At 48.0% G+C, this 19133-nt stretch overlaps 1 protein-coding gene and 2 long non-coding RNA genes across 4 annotated transcripts in view; all 3 read left to right on the forward strand.

Moving 5' to 3' along the window:
• Nucleotides 1–1640: 1640 nt before the first annotated feature.
• Nucleotides 1641–5110, forward strand: CDKN1B (cyclin dependent kinase inhibitor 1B). 2 transcript variants are annotated; one of them, XM_031603202.2, is made up of 3 exons: nt 1641–2514; nt 2928–3058; nt 3979–5110. In XM_031603202.2, exons 1-2 carry the CDS (start codon nt 2040–2042, stop codon nt 3047–3049), a joined length of 597 nt encoding a protein of 198 aa, XP_031459062.1. In that variant the 5' UTR covers nt 1641–2039; the 3' UTR covers nt 3050–3058; nt 3979–5110. The 2 variants fall into 2 exon arrangements, with proteins under 2 accessions (XP_031459062.1, XP_031459063.1); XM_031603203.2 differs by lacking the exon at nt 2928–3058 and having other exon boundaries at nt 1901–2514.
• Nucleotides 5111–5118: 8 nt separating this feature from the next.
• Nucleotides 5119–19133, forward strand: part of LOC149919735 (uncharacterized) — a 63627-nt gene continuing 49612 nt past the window's right edge. The window contains exon 1 of the long non-coding RNA XR_016469915.1: nt 5119–5436. This is a non-coding gene — a long non-coding RNA (uncharacterized LOC149919735). The remainder of the gene's footprint in view (nt 5437–19133) is intronic.
• Nucleotides 15382–18104, forward strand: LOC149919736 (uncharacterized). The gene is made up of 3 exons (XR_016463686.1): nt 15382–15884; nt 15974–16169; nt 17409–18104. It is a non-coding gene; the product is annotated as an uncharacterized LOC149919736 (long non-coding RNA).

Consider the following 19133-nt stretch of genomic DNA (forward strand, 5'->3'; position numbering starts at 1 on the left):
TGCTTTCCTGTTATGTACCCACTGTTGTGCACAGTTAAGAAAACAACCCAAGCATCCCACACCTCGCATGAGAAGTGGAGAATTCTGAAATGGCACTGCCTTCATGATGGCTAAATTAAAGACAGGAAAGACTGGGGAATAGCAAACAAAGTCCTCAAATGAAGCAGATGAATAAGTCCCACTTTGCCAGCTCGCACAGTTTTGTTTTTTTTTCCTCCACAGGAGTTGCTACTTCAAAAAACAAAACAAAACAAAGAAACCCAACAACAAACACCTAAGATGCAGACATGGGGATGTCAGCTTCAATTCTCTGTGAATTGGTAGATCTTGTGGTTGCTGAGAGAAGCTGGAAAACAACTTGTGGTAAAAGTTCTGTCAAACAAAAATAACAGGGCTAACATTTTATTTCAACCTTGTGTTTTTTAAGCATTTTTATTTTTCTCTTTGGCGGCACACATCACTTTTTGAACTCAGGGCTGACAAGACCAGGCTGACCCAGGAAAGCAGGCTGAGCAAGTTGGGGGGCTGTTGCCTGGGGGAAGGAGGCCCACAGACAACTGTACCCTGGGGATAAGCACTGCATGCTGATTCTGTTCCCTTTCCAATGCCTGCACAGGTGAGGCCCCAGTTCAAAACAGCAACTGCAGGGTAGGTTTTGGTGGCCCATCACAACTGCAAGGCCTGAAGCAAAACACGTGTGTGAGTACAGACATGGCAAATGCAATGTCTTCAGGGCCACAAGATTTGGGACAGTTGCACTTTGCAGAGAGTGCCAGGCCAGCCATTTTTGTATGTAGGATCTGTAGCCCCCAGGTAATCTGGGCCCTGGGGAAGTCCCAAACCTCCAGGATCTGAAAACAACCCTTATGTCCTGTGGGGCTGTCCTGAGCAAGGGATGCTGGCTGTAGAAAGGAGTGGGAATGAGGAGGGCCAGGAGGAGAACACTGGACTGCTCCTAAATCCAGCGGACCTGCTGTAGCAATCATAGGAATGGCTTAGAAATCCCTGCCCGTGACTCCTGGCTCAACTAATCTGCAGAAAACACAAACTGCACAAACTTGAAGGCTTTCATTTTCTTTCCCCTGCTTACTGAGAACACAGGTCCCTGCTGAGAATTCTTACAGCTACTTCCACACCTGGGCCCTCCTTGCCGGCAGGGCAGCAGGAGCCACCCTTTGGTCTCTCCTTTTCCCTCTGCGGACAGCACGATGGGGTGGCCGGGCAGCGACCCACTCCCCCGCCCCAGCTGGGGTGCAGCTCCCGGCCCGCCCTGACCTCCCGACCCGGTGAAAGCAGAACGATGGCCAGAGCGAGCCAAAATGCAGCTACCCCATCGACTTGCACGACTTTCACCGTGCTCGGACTCCGCAGGGGGAGGCGGGTTCACGTGCGCGGAGCGGAGCGGAGCGGTGCAGAGCGCCGCGCCGTGCCCCCCACGCTCTCCCCGCCCGCCAAGGGGCGGCCGCCGGCCAGGGCCACCTTTAGAGCCGGCGGCGGCAGCGAGGTATGGCCGTGCCGACGGGGCGGTGCCGTCCGCCGTAACCAATGGCTCGGCTCCGCTGTTTAAATAGACTCGTCCTGTCAATCATTTTCTCCTTCGTCAACCTCCCTTCAATCGCCATATTGGGAACTGAGAAAAGGGCTCGTCTCGCCTTGTTTTTTTTCCCTCTCCGCCCGTACGACGTGGCCGTGGGGAGAGCGGCGGGCCGTGCGGGCAGCGGTGGGGCCGTGCGGACAGCAGCGCGAGGCCGCCCCCGGGGCCGCGGAGGGCAGCGCCGCTCCCCGCTCGGCTGCTCCCCTCCGGAGCCGCCCGGGCCGCCCGGCGGCGGCTGTCGGGGTTCGGCCGGCCCGGCGCTTATGCAATTGCGCGCTGCCGCCTCTCCTCCGCGGGCCGAGGCGGGGCCGCAGAGAGGGGGCCGTACGGAGAGAGACCGCGGAGGGGAACCTGCGAGCGGCCGCGGGTAAGAAGCGGCGAGGAAGAGCGGGGAGAGCCGCGAGAAAACCCACCGCCATCGGTGACGGCAGAAAGGGAGGGGGAGATGTCAAACGTCCGCATTTCTAATGGGAGCCCTACCCTGGAGCGCATGGAGGCGCGGCAGTCGGAGTACCCGAAGCCGTCGGCCTGCAGGAACCTCTTCGGGCCGGTAAACCACGAAGAGTTAAACAGGGACTTGAAGAAGCACCGCAAGGAAATGGAAGAGGCATGCCAGAGGAAGTGGAATTTCGATTTCCAGAACCACAAGCCGCTGGAAGGCAGGTACGAGTGGCAAGCCGTGGAGAAGGGGAGCTCGCCCGACTTCTACTTCAGACCGCCGAGGCTACCCAAAGCCGTTTGCAGGTCCGCCGGCCGTCAGAGCCTGGATGTAAACGGGAATTGCCAAACCGCGATTTGCGCCGCTTCTCAGGGAATCTCAGAGGACACTCACTGTGTAGGCCGAAAGACTGATGTTGCTGGCAGTCAGACGGACTTTGCAGAGCAGTGCGCCGGGCAGAGGAAAAGACCCGCCGCCGACGGTAACGTAACCCCGCGGGCAGCGCCGCGCGCCGCGCCCGGCCCCCGCCTCCTCCCGCCCGAACGGCACCGGTGCCGTCCGCAGCACCGGGAGCTCCGCGGTCGGTGGGGGCCGGGGCTGAGAGCCTCGCGCCCCTCGGCAGCCCTCTGCGGAGGAGAGGAGGGGAGGCTCCAAACGCCGGACTTGGGGCGAAACTAAAACGCGCATCTCTTGCCGAGAGAGAAGCCCGCCCGTGCCCACCTTCGCGTAGCCCGGTAGCTGACGTAGGGATGCGGGGATGTGCGGGAATAAGCCCCGGCCCCGTCGCTCCTCCCGCCCCCGGGTGCCGAGCGAGCACCTTGCAGGACAATATTTTAAACCGGTGTTCTCCCCCCCCCACCCTCCCTCCCCCTGTTTTTAATTTTCCCCTCCTAGATTCCTCTCCTCAAAATAAAAGAGCCAACACAACAGAAGAGGAGGTTTCAGAAGACTCCCCCAGTGCCAGTTCAGTGGAGCAAACACCCAAGAAATCGAGCCCGAGACGACATCAAACGTAAACTCCCTAAGTAGGTTCCCTTCGGGCTCTGGGCGTTAGGATGCCGCGGGGGAAGCCGCGATGGTGTCCTGCTGGGGGCCGGCTGCTGGGGCCGCAGGGACCGAGCGGCCCCGCTCTCCGCCCCGAGCTCCTGGGGCCGTGGCGGCCGAGGGACGGGGCTCCACGCGGTGGCGGGGATCCGGGGGGGCTGCCCCGCCTCGGCGCTGTTCCCACTGTCCCACCTTGGCAGGGAGCTGCAGCCTAGGAGAGCTTTAGGGTCGGTAAAAGCAGGGCTGTTGGGAGCCTTTCGGTCTGAGTAAGGTTGTTCTCCGTTCTTTTTTTTTTTTTTTTTTCACTAACCCCCCCCTCCCCGCCCGGTTGTTGTGGTTTAGTTTTAGGCGCTGGCTGAGTTTCCAGGGAAGGGAGCGGGTTAATGGCAGCCGTGTGTGGTGTTCTTGTTGTTGTTTTGTTTCAGCGCGAGGGCTGGGGCGGAGGGAGGTGGTACATCGCGCCGGCGGTTTCGGGGCCGAGGTTAGCGGGGAGGTTCGCAAACGCGGTTCGCGATTGTGCCGAAGAGATTAAGCTGTAAAGCAGAAGTTGCAACAAATTACTCCTGCTGGGGGGAGCCGCGGCGGAGCGCGTCAGCCCTCGCCTCTATGCAAATGCCGCGCCACCGCCCGCTCCTGCGGGGCGGGGGCAGCTCCGCGGCCCGGCGGCTGCTCGGCCCCGCGGGCTCCAAGCGGAGGCGGCCGACGGCCCTGGGGCGGCGCAGCCCCGACGGAGGCGGCCGGGGCTCAGAGCGCCGCGGGGCCGGGACGCCGCAGGGCCCTGCCCGGGGTGGGCCTGCCCGCCGCGGGGAGCGGCGTCGGCTCGGACCGGTCGCGCCCGGGGAAGGGAGCGCGTCGCTTTCAGCTTCTCTAATGTCTTCTCCCTGTCTTCTTCCCGTTGCAGGGCGGAGGACTCGCGTTTCCTTGCTCATCGGGGGGCGGTGAAGCCAGGAAGATATAAAGTTGTAGTAGAGATGAATACATATCGTCGGTCTCCGTGGGATGGGGACCCTGTGCAAGCACTGAAAAACAACGACAGCAAAACAAAAAAAAGCAGACAATAACACTAAAAATTTAGACACTCTTAAAAGACCTGCCTCTAAAAGCATCGGATGTAGCATTGTGCAATTAGGTGTTTCCTTATTTGCTTCATTGTACTACCTGTGTATATAGTTTTTACCTTATGTAGCACATAAACGTTTTGGGAAGGGGGGGAGTGGAAGAGGGTGACCGATTGAAACTTGCTTTTGCCATCTAGCAAGCAAAGAAATGAAGAGCAGCAGTGTAGGTTTTTTATTCCTTAAAGATGTATTGTCCCTTTAAGTGGGTCCCCTGTGTTTTTATTTTTTCCTCGCACCACGGTGGTAGTGCTGCTCACAGCAGATGCCTGCAGGCCGCCGTCAGAGCCCTCCTCTCTGTGCTGGGCTGAAGGGGTGGGAGGCGGGGTGATCCCCCACCTCAAATCCCTATAGGAAATTGGAATGCCTCTCCAGTCTCTCAAATTCACCCCATTTGCTACATCGCCGGATTTATTATTTTTATTTTTGGAAAGGAATCTCCAATGTTGCTGTTTTCTGACCTGACCCACATCCTTTCGTCCTTATGTGAGGGAAGGGGATACTACATCTTTAAACCAGTATTTCTACATTGCCTGTGTACCTGTATGTAAAAATAAAAAAAGAAAGTTTGAAGTGTACCTGTGTACATAACTCTGTAAAGACACTGAGAAATTATACTAACTTATTTATGTTTAAAAGATTTTTTTTTTTAATCTAGAAAACAGTATTTTTCCCCATAAAGCCAAAGCGGCGTGTTTTTGTGCATTTGTAAATGCTCTATTTGGTAGACTTCTTAGAGGTTTTTTTTTTGGTTTTTTTTTTTTTTTTTTTTTCCTTCCTGATAATATGGCTGTGCTTAAAGGATTGCAGACTGAGCCAATTCCATATTTTTTGTAATGTTTGGGGAAAAAAGAAAAAGAAATACGGATCGATGTTGTTTCACGGCGAGCAATCAATAAAGAGAAGTGCCATCTGTAAGAGCCATGTCCTTCCTGAGTGTGTGTGTGCAGCTCGCAGGGGGCTGCCCGGCGTGTCGGCCTGGCACAGGTGGAGGGATGCAGCCCTCGGTGCTGTGCTGGTTCTCGGTGAGAGTTGGGATGAATGTGTCACCTCTTCAGTTCTGAGCTGTGGAATGTCCTCCCATCGCAATTTAAAACTTTTTTTTTATTATTCCTTTCTATTTTACGTAACGGTGAAGCGGCTCGAGATGCTGTTGTTGTGGTGTAGACCCGAGGGAAACGCCTCAACCCCGAGCCCAGTGTGCCGGTTCCGTGCTCTTGGTCCTCACCAGCCCCTCGTTCCGGGTAGGCCAGAGACAAAATTCCCCCCCCCCCCCTCCCCGAGCCCAGAGTGCGGCCGCTTCCGTGCCGCCAGGCGCCCAAACCCGAGGTCTGGGCCCGGGGCCTGCCTGCCCGCCCGCGGCCTGGCGCCGAGCAGCGCCGCGTCCCACCCTCTCCCGCCGCCTCGGCGCTAACCAAGATGGCGTCCGGACCCGCCGCCCGAGCACCGCTGCGCGCAGCCCCCGGCCCAGCCCGTCTCCCTCTCCGCGGACTCCCTCGGCTGCCCCAGCAGCCGGAGCGAGCGCGGCGTTTGCGGTCGCGAGGTGCGGGTGCCCCCCCCCCCCACTCCCCGGAGCACGGCGAAGGAGAGGATTCTCATCGTGCGAAAACGAGCGCGGCGCGATGGAAGGGGGCGGGGGGTGGGGGAAGCCCTGGGCGAGTCTCCTCCGAGTTCCCCCCGCTCTGCAACTCGATCCGGCTGTTGATCGCGGTAGCGCTTGGGCTCGCCCTCGCATTGGAACCTCCCGAAAACGCTGCGCTGAGCCGGGGAGGGACGGGGCAGCCGCTCCGCTTTGTCCCCGGCCGAGGAGAGCGCAGAGACGGAGCTTCCCGGGGACTAAGATTTTTTTTTTTCCTCCCCTCCCCCCCAAAACGAACAAAGTGCTCGGGTGAGCTGCTGCAAGCAAGTCCGCCGCCTCGGTATTTTTTATTTTTTTTGATAGGTGATGGGGCTTTCCGCCCCGCTCTCTGCCAGTCCCCTCGCCCTTCCCGTTTGGCGGCACCGGGGCAGTGGACAACCCCTCTCCCCCCGCCCGGGTTGTTGTTGTGGAGGGGCTTGGCGGCGGAGCCTCCGCAGGAGGAAGCGGGCGGAGCGGGGGGGAGGGGGGCGGATTTAAGGTAGCGCGAGTAACGCAGGGCTGAGCCGGGCCGAGCAGCAAGATTTTTTTTTTTTAAATTATTATTTAAAAAAAAATCATTTTATTCCTCCCCGCCTCTCCCCCGTCGCAGCCTTTCCTCTTCGGGCGGCTGGAGGCAACCTTGCCCCGCTGCTCCGCTCCAACAGCGCCGCTCCCGGCACGGCAAGGGGGAGGCGGGCGCGGACGGGGCGCGGCGTGCTGGGCCCGGCCCGACTGATGCAATAGGCGCGGCTGCCGGGCTGCCCCGCGGGAGCGCGCACGCACGCGCACCCCCTCCCTCTCCCCCCCACCCCCCGTCTCACGTCTCTGCGCGCTAACGGCCCGCTCTGCGGGTCTCGGGTTTGGGGCAGCGCGGTGTTTTCGTATGCCCGTCTCTATCCGTGCCTCTGAGAAGCTCCAGATGACAAAACCTGGAGAAAGAGAACTTCGTAGTTTTCAAAAGAAAACATCCCGCTTCAGAAATACTGACGCGTTTACCTTCAGCGTCTTTTTGTTTTGATATTCTCATCTTTCCATTTTAAAATGTCTTCTTTTTCTGCATTTAAAAAGTAATCTACTATTCTCTTGCTACTTTTTGATTGTACTTTTTTTTTTTTTTTTGAATATGCACCCGATGAAAATATTTACAGTATAATGACAAAAACAAAATGCCTCATCAGGTCTGCAATACAGTAATTCCATTATATTGTGTAAGGTGTTTTGCCCAGTCTTGAGATGGGATGTTTTCTGGTTTGATTTTGCTGGTAAATCCTTGAAAACATTCTCTAATTTCTTTTATTTCTTTAAATATTGATTCTTTTTCCCTACCAACAACATCTGGTATGTTTACTGTGCAGAAGAGAGGTATTTTTGAATGGCACTCGCAGTGTCATCCAGCTGGGCTCTCTCCTCCATCCAGTGTGCTGCATTTCTTCTGCCTGCATGCTGCTGCCATGCCCATCATTCATTGCAAGACTCAACATTATGGAAAAAAAAAAAGAAAGTACTTTTATTTTTTTTAAAATTGAAAATAAAAAACTCGCAACTAGTTTACTTAAAAGGTGGGGGATATGTATGTTTTCCTATGTTGTTTTGGCTGAATACAAAAAGTACAGCTGCCTAAATCAGCATCAGACCACCCAGTCTTCCTCTACTACTGCCTGAAGAAGCAAAACACAACAGGGAGCAGGAGCAGTTAGAAAAATCCTCTTAAAGGAGGTTAGCAATGAGGTAAAATTAGCACTGAAAAGTGAAAGAGCCACAGAGCTTTGCTGCCCATCTTCCTCTGTCATCCTCTGGTGGCACCGGAGCTGCAGTCTGGATGTGTTAGGATGCCCAGATGCAGTGAGGACCTCTGATTTTGTGGGGTGTCCTGATTTCGTGGGGTGTCCAGATGTGTTGGAGAGCCCAGATTTGGCGGACTCTCAGAGCAACAAAAGCAAGAGGCAAAAAAGCTTGTGCCTTGCAGTGCAGGCAAAAATCCTGCTGATTGACAGCAGGTGGAAACGAAGGTGGGAGCTGCCCCTTTCCCAGCTCTCTCGTGACTGGGTGCTGTGATAGGAACCTTTGCCACTTGTTACAGGGTCAACTTCCAGCCCTACAAAGCCACTGCAGCATGGGAGCAGAGTCCCTGTCCCAAGGCTTATGGCCAAGGCTGTGTGGTATAGACAGTAGGTAAGAGAGGCCCTTACGTGGAGGCCAAAACTACAACTTGACAAGGGCTTGCTGTTGGGACTGACCACACGGACTGAATGTGGGGACTTGATGTGCCAAGCAGGGTCCCTACACCTTGCTGCTGGGGCGTGCAAGAGCTCTGTAGGAAGCTATCCATGTGGAGAGAAGCCAGAGCTCCAGGGCTGACTGTGCTGTGCATTTTTCCTGCCAGATGGGAAGCCTGGAGTTGATGCTGTAGGCTTTGCAATCTAGCAGACCTCAGTCTTTCTCTTATGATTTTTTTTCCTCTTCTTTTCTTTCCTCTTGAGTTCCCATCTGAGCTACCAGCTTTCCTCTTTATTAATGTCATTCTGCTTGGAGATCGGATTCAGAAGGGAAGGCGCATGTGTACTCACCTCTATGGGCAGGTTATTATTTGCGATGGGAGGCTCAGAGGAGGAGAGACCTCTACTGGCTGCACTCGAGGAGCCGCTGCCGGGCTCTGTCAGTGCGTCCGTCTGCACTCGAGGTGCTACAGGGGGTTTCTCTCTTGCTCTCGCTCTACCTACTCTGAAAATGATCTCCTGGGTCACGCTGAAGGAAAGCTGAAAAACAAACCTTTTGTGTTTTCCCACTTTAAAAAGAAGTCCAGCTTGTAGTGAGTCACTTAGGACTCCAGCAACTGGATTGGTAACGGTGCTCAATGCAGTAACCAAAGTGGCTTATTTCTTTTGGAAGGGGTGAAACTTGGGCACTGAAGCATGGGAGAGAGTTAGAGCCTTGTTGGTACCACATTACAAGACAACAGGCTGTTTTCACCTGCTTCAATGATTTCAGTTGCCTTTTATTCCTTTTCTGTTCTTTCTCCCAACAGGCAGCAGAATGGCTTTGCCAGCTGTCCCTCTTGGGTCAGCATTTAGCAACCTGCCCCTGCTGCCAGACAACTGAATGGAGGTCAGCTCCTACCTGAGGCCATGTCTGGAGTCAGCATTTAGGGGATGCTGGCCTTCTTGGCTTGAGGAATAACTAGGTTGAATTTAATGTGTGGGTTTGTTTTTTTTTTCTTTTTTCTTTTCTTTTTTTTTTCTCCTTCCAGCAAAGCCACCTGTATCTGAGCACAAGTACTGCAAAAGAAGGCTCGGTGTTTGCAAGCAGGTGGAGCTGGGCAAACCATAGCTGTCTGGGAGTGGAAGGCCTTGAAATCCTGACCTTCCAGTTTCACCTAATGCAGTGTAGGCAGTAGTTTCACAGCTGGTACAGCCTACACATGGACTTAGGCATCCCTTTCCTTCCTCATCCAGCCCACTCATCCTTCATCCTGCCAGGAAAGTTACATGAGAAACTGGATCAGGGAATGGAGCTGGCAGAGATTTCCCTATTTCCCTCTTTCTCTGCTTTGGTGCTTTTTTTTTTTTTTTTTTTTTTTTTTCCTTTCCAGCTGGAAAGATTTCTGGTCTAGTTCATTACAGAACTGCACCAACAGCTCTTAACAGCACAGTAGGTGGGAGAGGGAGCAATTTAGCAGCACTGCCACAAAATTGCAGCCTGGAAGCTGGTACTGTCTTCTTCTGGCTTTGCATCAAAGCAAAACCTAATAGCCTTGTGAAGGGAAACTGCCATCTATCTTATAGCAAGGAGGCTTGCAAGATGGTGCCTTGTAATCTCCAGCAGCACAGCCCAGACTCCACCTTCCAGATTTTATCACACTTCTGGCCAGCTAAGTCTGCTCCACAAATGACCTGCAAGCTGCGTAGTTAGGGAAAACAGAGGGTAGAGTAGTGCTGATAGCCTATAGTTTTGTGATTGTCTGTCAGGGACCTTCTTCATGGAGATATTACAGAGACATCTACCATGTTGCAGTATTTTTGTAGGAAAGTAATCTAGTGTGTAGGGTGAAAAGGCAGAAAATCTGCTTAGCGTCCTTGGACAGCTTGGAATAATAGATTCTCTCAGCATACTGAGAGACCTCCACAGCAAAAGCACTTTCTTTCAAAACTGACTCGAAGAAGTTGCTCCATCACCAGCTTTCCCTTCCACTCTCTCTTACTGTTCCCCTTTTGCCAATGACTACATGGTTAGGGCACCACTGTTTTGAAGACATCTGTTGCTTTCCCTGAGGGTCCAAAGTTTGTTTTCTCTCTAGAGTGTCCTGGGTGATGAGTTATTGGCTTACCTGGGTCCTTCTGACCTGTTGCTGTTGCATCATATGAAAAAGAGTGAAAAATTCACTGTTTATTCTTCAGAATTCTTTTGGCCAGTAACTAGAACGTGGGGGCTCCTTCTGAGCTGAGTATTTGAAATTCTGTGTTGTTTTTTTTTTTCCCCCCTTCCCTTCTTTGTTCCTTCATTTCTCTGTATAAATCTTCGAGGTTCCAATGAGAAGAAAAGCTTGAAAAATCAGTTCAGATCCTGGGAGGTGGAAAGCTACAAGCAGCTAGTTAAGCCCTCTGCCATGCTCATTTAAAAGCCAAGATAAAAGCATGCACTTGCTCTCTCAAGCTTCCTGCTCCTGCTACTTAGTGCCCTTCTGGCTGCCTCTTCTTATCTGTATTTGTACCTCTTTATTTATTAAGCAACATCCCTTGGTGCTAATATGTCATGTCTTACATATTAAACTCACTCTAAAGTGTGGCTCTAGTCTAAAGTCAACTACACCAATCACATTTTGCTTAGCTAACATCTGGCAAAAGAAGATTATGACAGTGCCTTCTAATAAGAGAAGAGCACCATGAAACAACAGCAGGTAACAAAGAAGGAAAATTGGCTCACCCCTTCCAACAACAAGTGACAACTTGAGAGGAATGCAGTCACTGTTTAAAGAGATACCACACCCTTGGCTGCTGACCCTTAAATGAGGGTGAGGAGGGGTGGATTCAGACTCCATCCCTTCCAGTCACTCAGGTGCATTACTTACTCCTAAGCTCCCTGGGTGCTTAACCATTGGTTCAGGCCATGACCTGGCAATTCTGCTGCAGCTAATTTGTTCAGCACAAATATTCTGGGTCCATTTTTTTGGGGTGGTTATGGAATAGATAGTATACTCCTCATTCATACTCAGCAATTAGCAAGTGTGTCCCAGAGGTCTATATGTATATATAATCACATACAGGTGGTTTAATGGGAATCACTGCTTCTTCTGATGAACATCTGACTTGTGTTTGTGATCTCAGTGGCTTGGAGCAGGAGAACTGCATCAAGCTCATGGTTTTTATATTTATATTCTGGGTGCACAATGTTAAGCACCTTCTGGCTACAAAAGAAAATAATAATCTGAGTTCCTTTCTGAAGATCATAGATCATATTCAGAACCGATCTGCAGATCCAGGTGAAACTGTAAGCTTGTCTTTCAGGAGACAGAGGGCTTCTGAAGGGCTGGTGCAAGACCACACAGCAGAAATTCCCCTCAAGGAGAATATAAGGCATATTTCCTTCTGCTCTCTGTTTAGGATATGCTTCCTGGTGCTGACTTTTCTAAAGAACATCCATAAGCACCTTTAAAAATAAAACTACCCTTTGCCAAGTGAAACAAGCTACTGAACTCATAGACCTTCACTGGGCAGGAGGATGAGAGAAAGAGAGAGAGAAAAACCACATGTGACAGATGTTAGGCGTGTTGCTTAATACAGTTCTGGAACATGCTCAGATTCTGTGGTGAAGTGGGTGGTATTGCAAACCTAGCTGGACTAGGAAAGAGAAACATTTTTCTAGTAAATGGAACATATCTGGTAGAGAAAGCACTGGGGGGTAATTAACATGAAGCAGAGAAGTACCATCTGGAGAAATTTTCTTTGATATGAAGCTGCAGTGTCATGCTGCATTGTGAGTTCCACATTACTTCTGAGTGACAAAAGATGAGATGTGCTCATGGAAGCTTTACTGAGGTGCAAACCAGGCATGTAAAAGAGGCAACTGCTCTAATTCAAAAGACAACCAGTACTGCCATCACAGCAGCCTGTTTCAACTAGGAGCAGGTTCTTCTGAGCTGTTTTTCTTTTTTTTTCTTCCCTGTTCCTGGATGTCCTCCTGCATGGGTTTTGCATGAAACCTGGAACAAGTGTTGTGAATACTCACCTTGAGTTCTTTGTGCTTTCTCTTCATCTGCCAGACAGTTCAGTGTGCTGAGTTCCCATTTCTGTAGACCCTATGTATCCTTTTAGAAAAAATAAAGTGTTTAGTGAGACAGCATTTTGTAGTTGTGGAGAGACTATGGAGGATAAAACTAATAGACAAATCAGCATTTTGTTCAGTAGGATGTCAAACTCTCATGCTTCAGAAGTTCCTTGTCTTTTAGGCGTTCCCAGGTGCAGCCTCAGTGTTGAGGGTGCTGCAGTGCTCTCAGGGAAAGTGCTGTGCAATACAATGGCCTTTTTCCCCATTGAGAGCCTGATCAAAGCACTCTGAAGCAAATCTGTGAATACCTGGTGATAAAGCTCTTCTTTAGAGCTTTATTTGCAGAGTTTGGGTCCTACGCACAGCCACTCTTCTAGATGTAAGAAAGGGGAAGAGACTGCAGGGAGAGAGACAGTGGGATAGGAACTTGAAATCTTTGATTAAATGCAAATATCTGGTTTTTTTTGACAGTGAACAAAAGCAGGCCAAGCAAGTTATGAAAAACATGAAATGTAAATTGAGGTTTTTTTTTGTGTGTTTTGAGTTCATAAATGTAAAGATTTCTCACATACGACAAACCCTTTTGTTGTGTAAGTTGTGTAAGATAAAACACAGGATGCCAGAATGTCTCTCTGTCTGGAGACTCCTTTTGTTGTCACATACGGCCTTTTAGTAACACATGATGTTAACATAGGGCAGCAATCTTAAAAGACTAAAAGAAAGTGAGGACACCTGGATTAGGCTGAAAAATCTGAATATAGTTTTCTACGTTTTTTTTTACATGAGCCTCAAAGGATTGCATACTTCATAGGCTTAAATGATGGGCAGAAAATCAGTTTTCACTTTTTTAGTATTACCTCTCAAGAGCCTGGATACCTATAATTTTACCGGGATGCTCAGAACTGACAGATGGCCATTGGTATTTCCTGTGTGATCTCAGTAAAAGTAGATAACACCTCATCTTTAATCTTTAAAAAAAAATTATAAAAACTCACAGAAATGGATTAGAAATAACAAATTGCTTTTTGAAGAAAGTGTAGAAGTTGGGTTTTTTTTGTGTGTGTGTGTGTTCTCTTTAAGAAAACATACAAACAACCTGCTTCCTCCACTTTCTTCAACTTTGGGTTTTTTTCTGTGCAGTTTGGGCCCAGGCTCCTCTGATGCCTTGCAGGAGCTCTGGCCAAGTCTGGAGAAGGCATTGATTCTCCACTTCACTGCAATTTGTTGCCTCTTTGAAGAGCAGCTGTTGCCTTTGAAGTGAACTTTTCTGGGCAAATGAGTATCAATGGATACCATGCAATTTTGGCTGCAGACTGGCAGCAGCAAATTCCCCTCTCAGAGGGGACTCTGCTGGCAGAAAGTGTGCAAGAGGAAGGACTCAGCTGCCCCACCAGCCACTTCTCTCTGAAAATACACACAAGTGGAGATGAAGCAGAGGGCAAAACAGAGTGGCTCTGTGTTAATCCCCTCCTGACCTAAGGTTCCTGAGAACGGCCATCAGCCCTTCACTGCCGCTCCTTTGATCTGGAGCTCAGGTGAAGGAAAAAATGAAAGTCCAGGGGAAAGCTTGTTAGGTAGGGCTGAATCATTCCAGAGAAACACGAAGTCCTACAAGTGCTCAGATGTCTTTGTGTTACCCTTTGCTCATCTACTATTCCTAGTCATCCAGCATGTCTTTATATTCTCTGCAAGAATATGTCCTTATTTTCTCTACAATTTTAATTCAACCTGGAACTGAACTCTGAGTCCAACACCACTCTTATGTGGTCTGTGCTAATGTTCAGGACTAATATTTTCTGCTAAAACTCTCTCACACTCCTGAGGTGCTGGCATGTGTCTCGAGTGGCTTTGTCTGACTGAGAGGAGGACAGACTGCTGTAGGTAAATCCTAGAGACCAGGACCTAGACCATGACTTGTCATGCTGGATGTCAAAATACCAAATATCTGTCCTTAAAATACTGGTCATCCATGTCTAAAAGTGGCTCAAATTCATCAGTACCTACTTTACAGTATGATGATGCTGAGATGCCAAGGTATGCCCACACTGTGCTGTGTATGACAGCCCTTTGGAACATGGAAACTGGAACGAGTCTGGTGATTCTGATGACATTAGGGTCTGCTTTGGACAGAGTGATTACTGTAACAGACTTGTTTGTGGATGTCAGGCAGCTCACAGAGCTTGGTTTTGATGCAGCATTTCACAACCAGTGGACTAATTGAGTAACAAAGCAGTCTTCATGACTACACAAATTTGTCTTGACTAAGCATACCATAGCTGAATGAAGTATATGTATTTTGTTTTCAAGGCAACTGTAATTTCTCTGCAGACTTCAGGGTAATTTAATCTCTTGATGTGACTGTGTAACTCTTATTATTTTTAGGCACATTTGTTAAGAGAGGAAAAGGTCAATTTAATCTGAAAACATATTAGCAAGTTTCCTTGCTTTCACAAATCTGAACCTGGTACCATAGGGAATAAACCAAAAGTCTTTAGCAGATGATTGCTTTTTGATGGCCAGAATGAGGCAGTATTCATGATGTTCCATATGCTGATATTGGAAAGCTACTTGCTACTCTTGAAGATAGCACTAGCAAAGATTAAAAAGGACAGGACAAGGCTGCAGGATGGCATGGGATGGCTGTGAAGTGGGTATAGCCCAGATGCCAGAGCTCAGGCTCTAAGTATCCTCTCTGGCTGAGTAGGAAGCTCCTTTATCACTTAGCACAAGCTCTATGCAAAGCTGTTTCCCAAACCACTTCTAAATGGGGATGGTGTTGCCTCTCACTGAGCAGATTACTAAAAGCAAAGCAGTTTTCCAAAGGATTTACTTCCCTTCTGAGTATTCTTAATAATGATATCCAACAGGCTTTGGGAAACACGATGAAAACCCAGAAAGATGTTGTTCAGACCTCCATAGACTCTTCTAGGATTGAGTGGGAATGTAAGGTTAGAAATGGCAGGTTTTGCTCATGACTGGGCTCTTTGAGTATAAATAAGAAAAGACAAAGCAAGAAGAACTCTCAAACTGTTGCACTTCATGGAGTGTGCTGCTGCAGCTAATAATAAACTGTTGATTGTTGAAAAGCCTCACTAGTTGTGTTCACTTTTTGGATATCACTAGTCAGTGGATCATGACAGGGACTGAGAGTTATGTTCTTCCTCACAACTTGAAAGCATGGATTCACAACCATGTGCTCAGCTGTGCCACAAGGCAGGCTGCCTATTGGAAAAAGCAGAAGTGGCACAAAGCTGGAAGTGCCTTCCTGTTGATGGAGACTTTCTTCTCCAAGTAGTTTAGAAAACTATTTCTGAAGTGCAAGTTGCTCTTCAAGTGTCCATCCTTTGTCCCAAGGAGGCCTTTGCTGGAGCCTTGAGAGAGAAGGATGCTGGAGTTCACTGATTCTTATGTTTTGGTGTTGCTATGGACACAAAAGTCTATGTCTGTGCCCATTGCCGAAGTTTTGACTGCATTTTACAGTCCCTTAAATGCATCTTTAGGATCTGGGATACTGAATGACCTCAAAGCATTGAAGTCACATCCTCTGATGTTTCAGCGGGGGTTAGAGCTGGCTGGTGGTGATTATGTTATCCAAAGCTTCTCTTCCTCTGGGCAGGTGATGGTTGCATTCAGTTCGTTCAGAGGAGTAATGGCTTTGGCAGTAAGAAATGTTGCAATTTCCTTTCTTTGGCTCACAAGGAGATGAGCTTGGTAAGAGAGTGTGCTAATGGATATTGGAGGCACTGAAGGACAAGAGACAGGTCGGCACAGAAACACGCTGCCAGACTGCTAGTACTGTCCTTGGCCCAGAATGTATGGATTAATCAAATCACCTTTATTTCTATGTTTCCCTCACATCACTCCATGTTTAACCCTTTGCTTTCTTTTTGCTGGAAATATAGATGTGGTAGTTCCAGACACGTGGAGACTGTCACTGGGAGGTCAGTGAGGAGAACAAAGTCTTGGCCTTAGGTGGCAGTAAGCTTTTCACTCCATCCCTTGCTTCAGGGACAAGAAATTCTTCCCTTGCTGAGGACAAATAAGTCTTTTGAGCACCTTTGGTCTCCTGCACATTAACACATGCATTAGTGTTCCCTGGTAAGTGGTGGAATAATAATAATGTGGTTATAGGCCATCTGCAGGAAGGTTGTGTCCTATACCTGTCCCTGTAGGCTGTGGGTCTTATGTAAGAGAACACATGGCTAGCACAGAGGCTGTGTGTGGGAAGAGAATGGGTGTATTTAAGGAAATGGGGTTTAAATGGGAATTTAATTACTCATTTTTGGCTTCGTATCTGAGCAAGAATAACATGAAAACCTGAAATTAAGCACTTGTTTCATTCCAATACAGAGAAGAATGCCTCCAGTATTTGAAAATAATTTGAAGATAAGTAGAATTAATACTTAACATATAAAAGAAGTAGCTAACATTTTGACAGACAAGCCTCCTCCTTGGAGCCAAGAACATGCCTTACCTAAAGGAAGAAAATACTCATTTGTATTGAAAGTTGCCAAGAGTCATAATTAGAGAACAAAATTAGTCAAGGTGAGGATGGAATGAAGAGTAGAAAGACTGTTGCTTTTTAGATAACTGTGCAGTCATGGCAGAAGGAGCATGCAGAGTTTCCTAGATTTCTCTTTTCATGATCCATCCCTACTTCCATCAAAACATTCACTGCAGGTTCCTTTGGCATAAAAATAAAAATAGAAGTGTCTCACTGTGCAACTTCTGCCATTGGTGGAAATTAGCCTGCTTGGCCTTGGTCATGTAGTCTCTAATGTCTAAAAAGGGTGAGTTAATTTCTTGTTACTCCAGCCTGTCCATCACCAGGGCTATTATAGCAGTTCCTTTCTTTTACTTGTCCACATGCTTGCACAAAATGGGAGGTTTCCATTTCCATACCAACTTCAAGACACTGTCACTTTCGTTGGAAATATCCCTAAACAGCTTATAGTCTTCCAGGAGGGTGAAGAGAAAGGGCAGAATTGGCAAATAACCAGAGACACATGGACTCACCCACATGCTGCGTGGTTGCACAAGGCTTCTGTTTTTGGGAAACCAAACTGAGATTTTGCAGAAGATGAGAGCCATTTGTAGGAGATTTGTTGTTCTGATTTTGTTAGTGCAGCACTCTGCAATGGCTACCCAGCTGTTCCCCAAAGGCAGAGAAGAGTAACCAAAAGCAGTGCCATGTCCAGAGAAATGATTAATTTAAAAGGAAAACCAGGTACTTTTCTGTCAGATCAAAACAGCACTTCACTTGGATACATAGAGCACACAGTATTCTCTACCTTATAAGCCTCTCTTAGTGACAAATGCGTAAATCTTTTCTCCTAGGTAGGAATCCAGATGCCCACTTATTTTAATTCAAGTGAAGATAAAATGGCCAATTTTTCTCTGTCTGGAACATCTGCAGAAATGCCACTGAGGAATTTTGGCCTGTTGTTTTAAATACAAAGTTACAAAGCTCTCCTGTTTATTTTGTCTTTCTAGGTTGGACTGAAAATATCTTCAGCAGCCATAATCTGTGACTCATTAACAAAAAGGTTTTTCTCTATAAAATGTCCACAACTCGTAGAAGCAGGATTATGATGTACAGTACATAATCTCAGTGACTAAGGTTACCAGCAAAGATGTCAGTTCACAGGGACACCATAAAACATAAATTGTATAACCAATATCATGTTTTCCTCCTTTGTTATCAGTTAATGGATTATTAAAGTAGAGAGCTGGGCTTGTATTCTTCCAGTCAAGTTGGATGTGGAAATCTTGTAGAAGGAGAAATAAGTAAAAATCAGTTTTCAAATGATCAGTGAAAGGCTAATATTTAAGACGTTCCCATCAATTCTTGCAGTTTCCAGCAAGTGCCCAAGAGAATCAGCTGTACTTCCAGTTCTGCTTAATGAATCCTGACATTCTTTAACAATTTTGCTAATTCTTTAGAAAAATGAGAGTACATACTACAAGAGTGATGTTGAGGTGATATTTCCTGCTCTTACCATGACATTTTTGTATAAATTAGGTGTTTCTTTGTCAAAGTAATGGGGCTTTGCAAGGTGATGGGGCTCATTTTTTTATTATAATTATTCTTCCTATCTATTTACTTACTAAAATATAGGTACTTGGGGCTGAATTGTGAAACTCATTGCTTTCTTGAATGGGGGTCCTATTTAGAGTAGTGCTTAATTTCTGTTTACTTGCAAAAAATATCCAGAGCAGCATAAACAATATCGCATATTCTGATACCTGAGTACATCTCATCAAAGTGCATTTTAAAAATGCTTAGGAAAGAGAACCAAGCACAAGATAACTTCAGTTTTGGAATTCTTAACTACTGGGGAGCTTGACTTTGCCACCTTCTCTTTCCAGTTAGGATTTTATTTATTTATTTATTTATTTATTTATTTATTTATTTATTTAGTATGCAGTATGTTTCCCACAGTATATTTCCTAAGGCAGCCAGGGAGGCGTCAGGGACTGTTTTCTCTAGGTTAACCTCTGCCTGGAGCCATTCCCAGAGGAAAGCCTGCTGACTGATAGGTTTTGCTATGAGTGGACATGAGAGTGAAGACATCCCTTCTTATTCCAGGGGATATGTATATGCTCTTTTTTACTCCAGGAATAGTCCCATTCCTTTTTTTGTTTTTGTAGCAGTGGTTGCCACCATTACCAGAGTACAAGCTATATTATGCTTCCCAAAAGTCTAAGCTTCCTAAGAGTCTAAGCACATGACCAGGGAGGAGGTTATTGGGTTTGGAGATTTTGCCTCTGTAACAATGACTGGTTAGTTACAACTTGCTTTTTGTGAGCTGGAAGTTCTCACAGAGCTCAGAGCTTGGACCACAGTCCCTTCATAGCCCATTGATATCCCATCCCCTTATTCAAATGTCTTTTGTTTCCATCATGGTTCATACTCATGGATGAAACACACAGGTGGAGTGTTCAAACACTGGAAAGTCTCCTGCACAAACTGAAGTTTCTGGGAAGCTTACAATGCTCCTGATTTGAACAAGATCACACAGGACCAGCAGAAGTCCCAGTTTTGTCCACGCAAATACCATT

Source organism: Phasianus colchicus, chromosome 1 (genome assembly GCF_987193195.1).
Source record: "Phasianus colchicus chromosome 1, bPhaCol1.hap1.1, whole genome shotgun sequence".
Classification (NCBI taxonomy): Eukaryota; Metazoa; Chordata; class Aves; order Galliformes; family Phasianidae; genus Phasianus; species Phasianus colchicus.

Bases quoted from the DNA above. Each gene is read 5' to 3' on its own strand.
- CDKN1B (XM_031603202.2), top strand. From the start codon at position 2,040: ATGTCAAACGTCCGCATTTCTAATGGGAGCCCTACCCTGGAGCGCATG. The intron at 2,515-2,927 runs GTAACGTAACCC...TTCCCCTCCTAG, and splicing joins GAAAAGACCCGCCGCCGACG to ATTCCTCTCCTCAAAATAAA.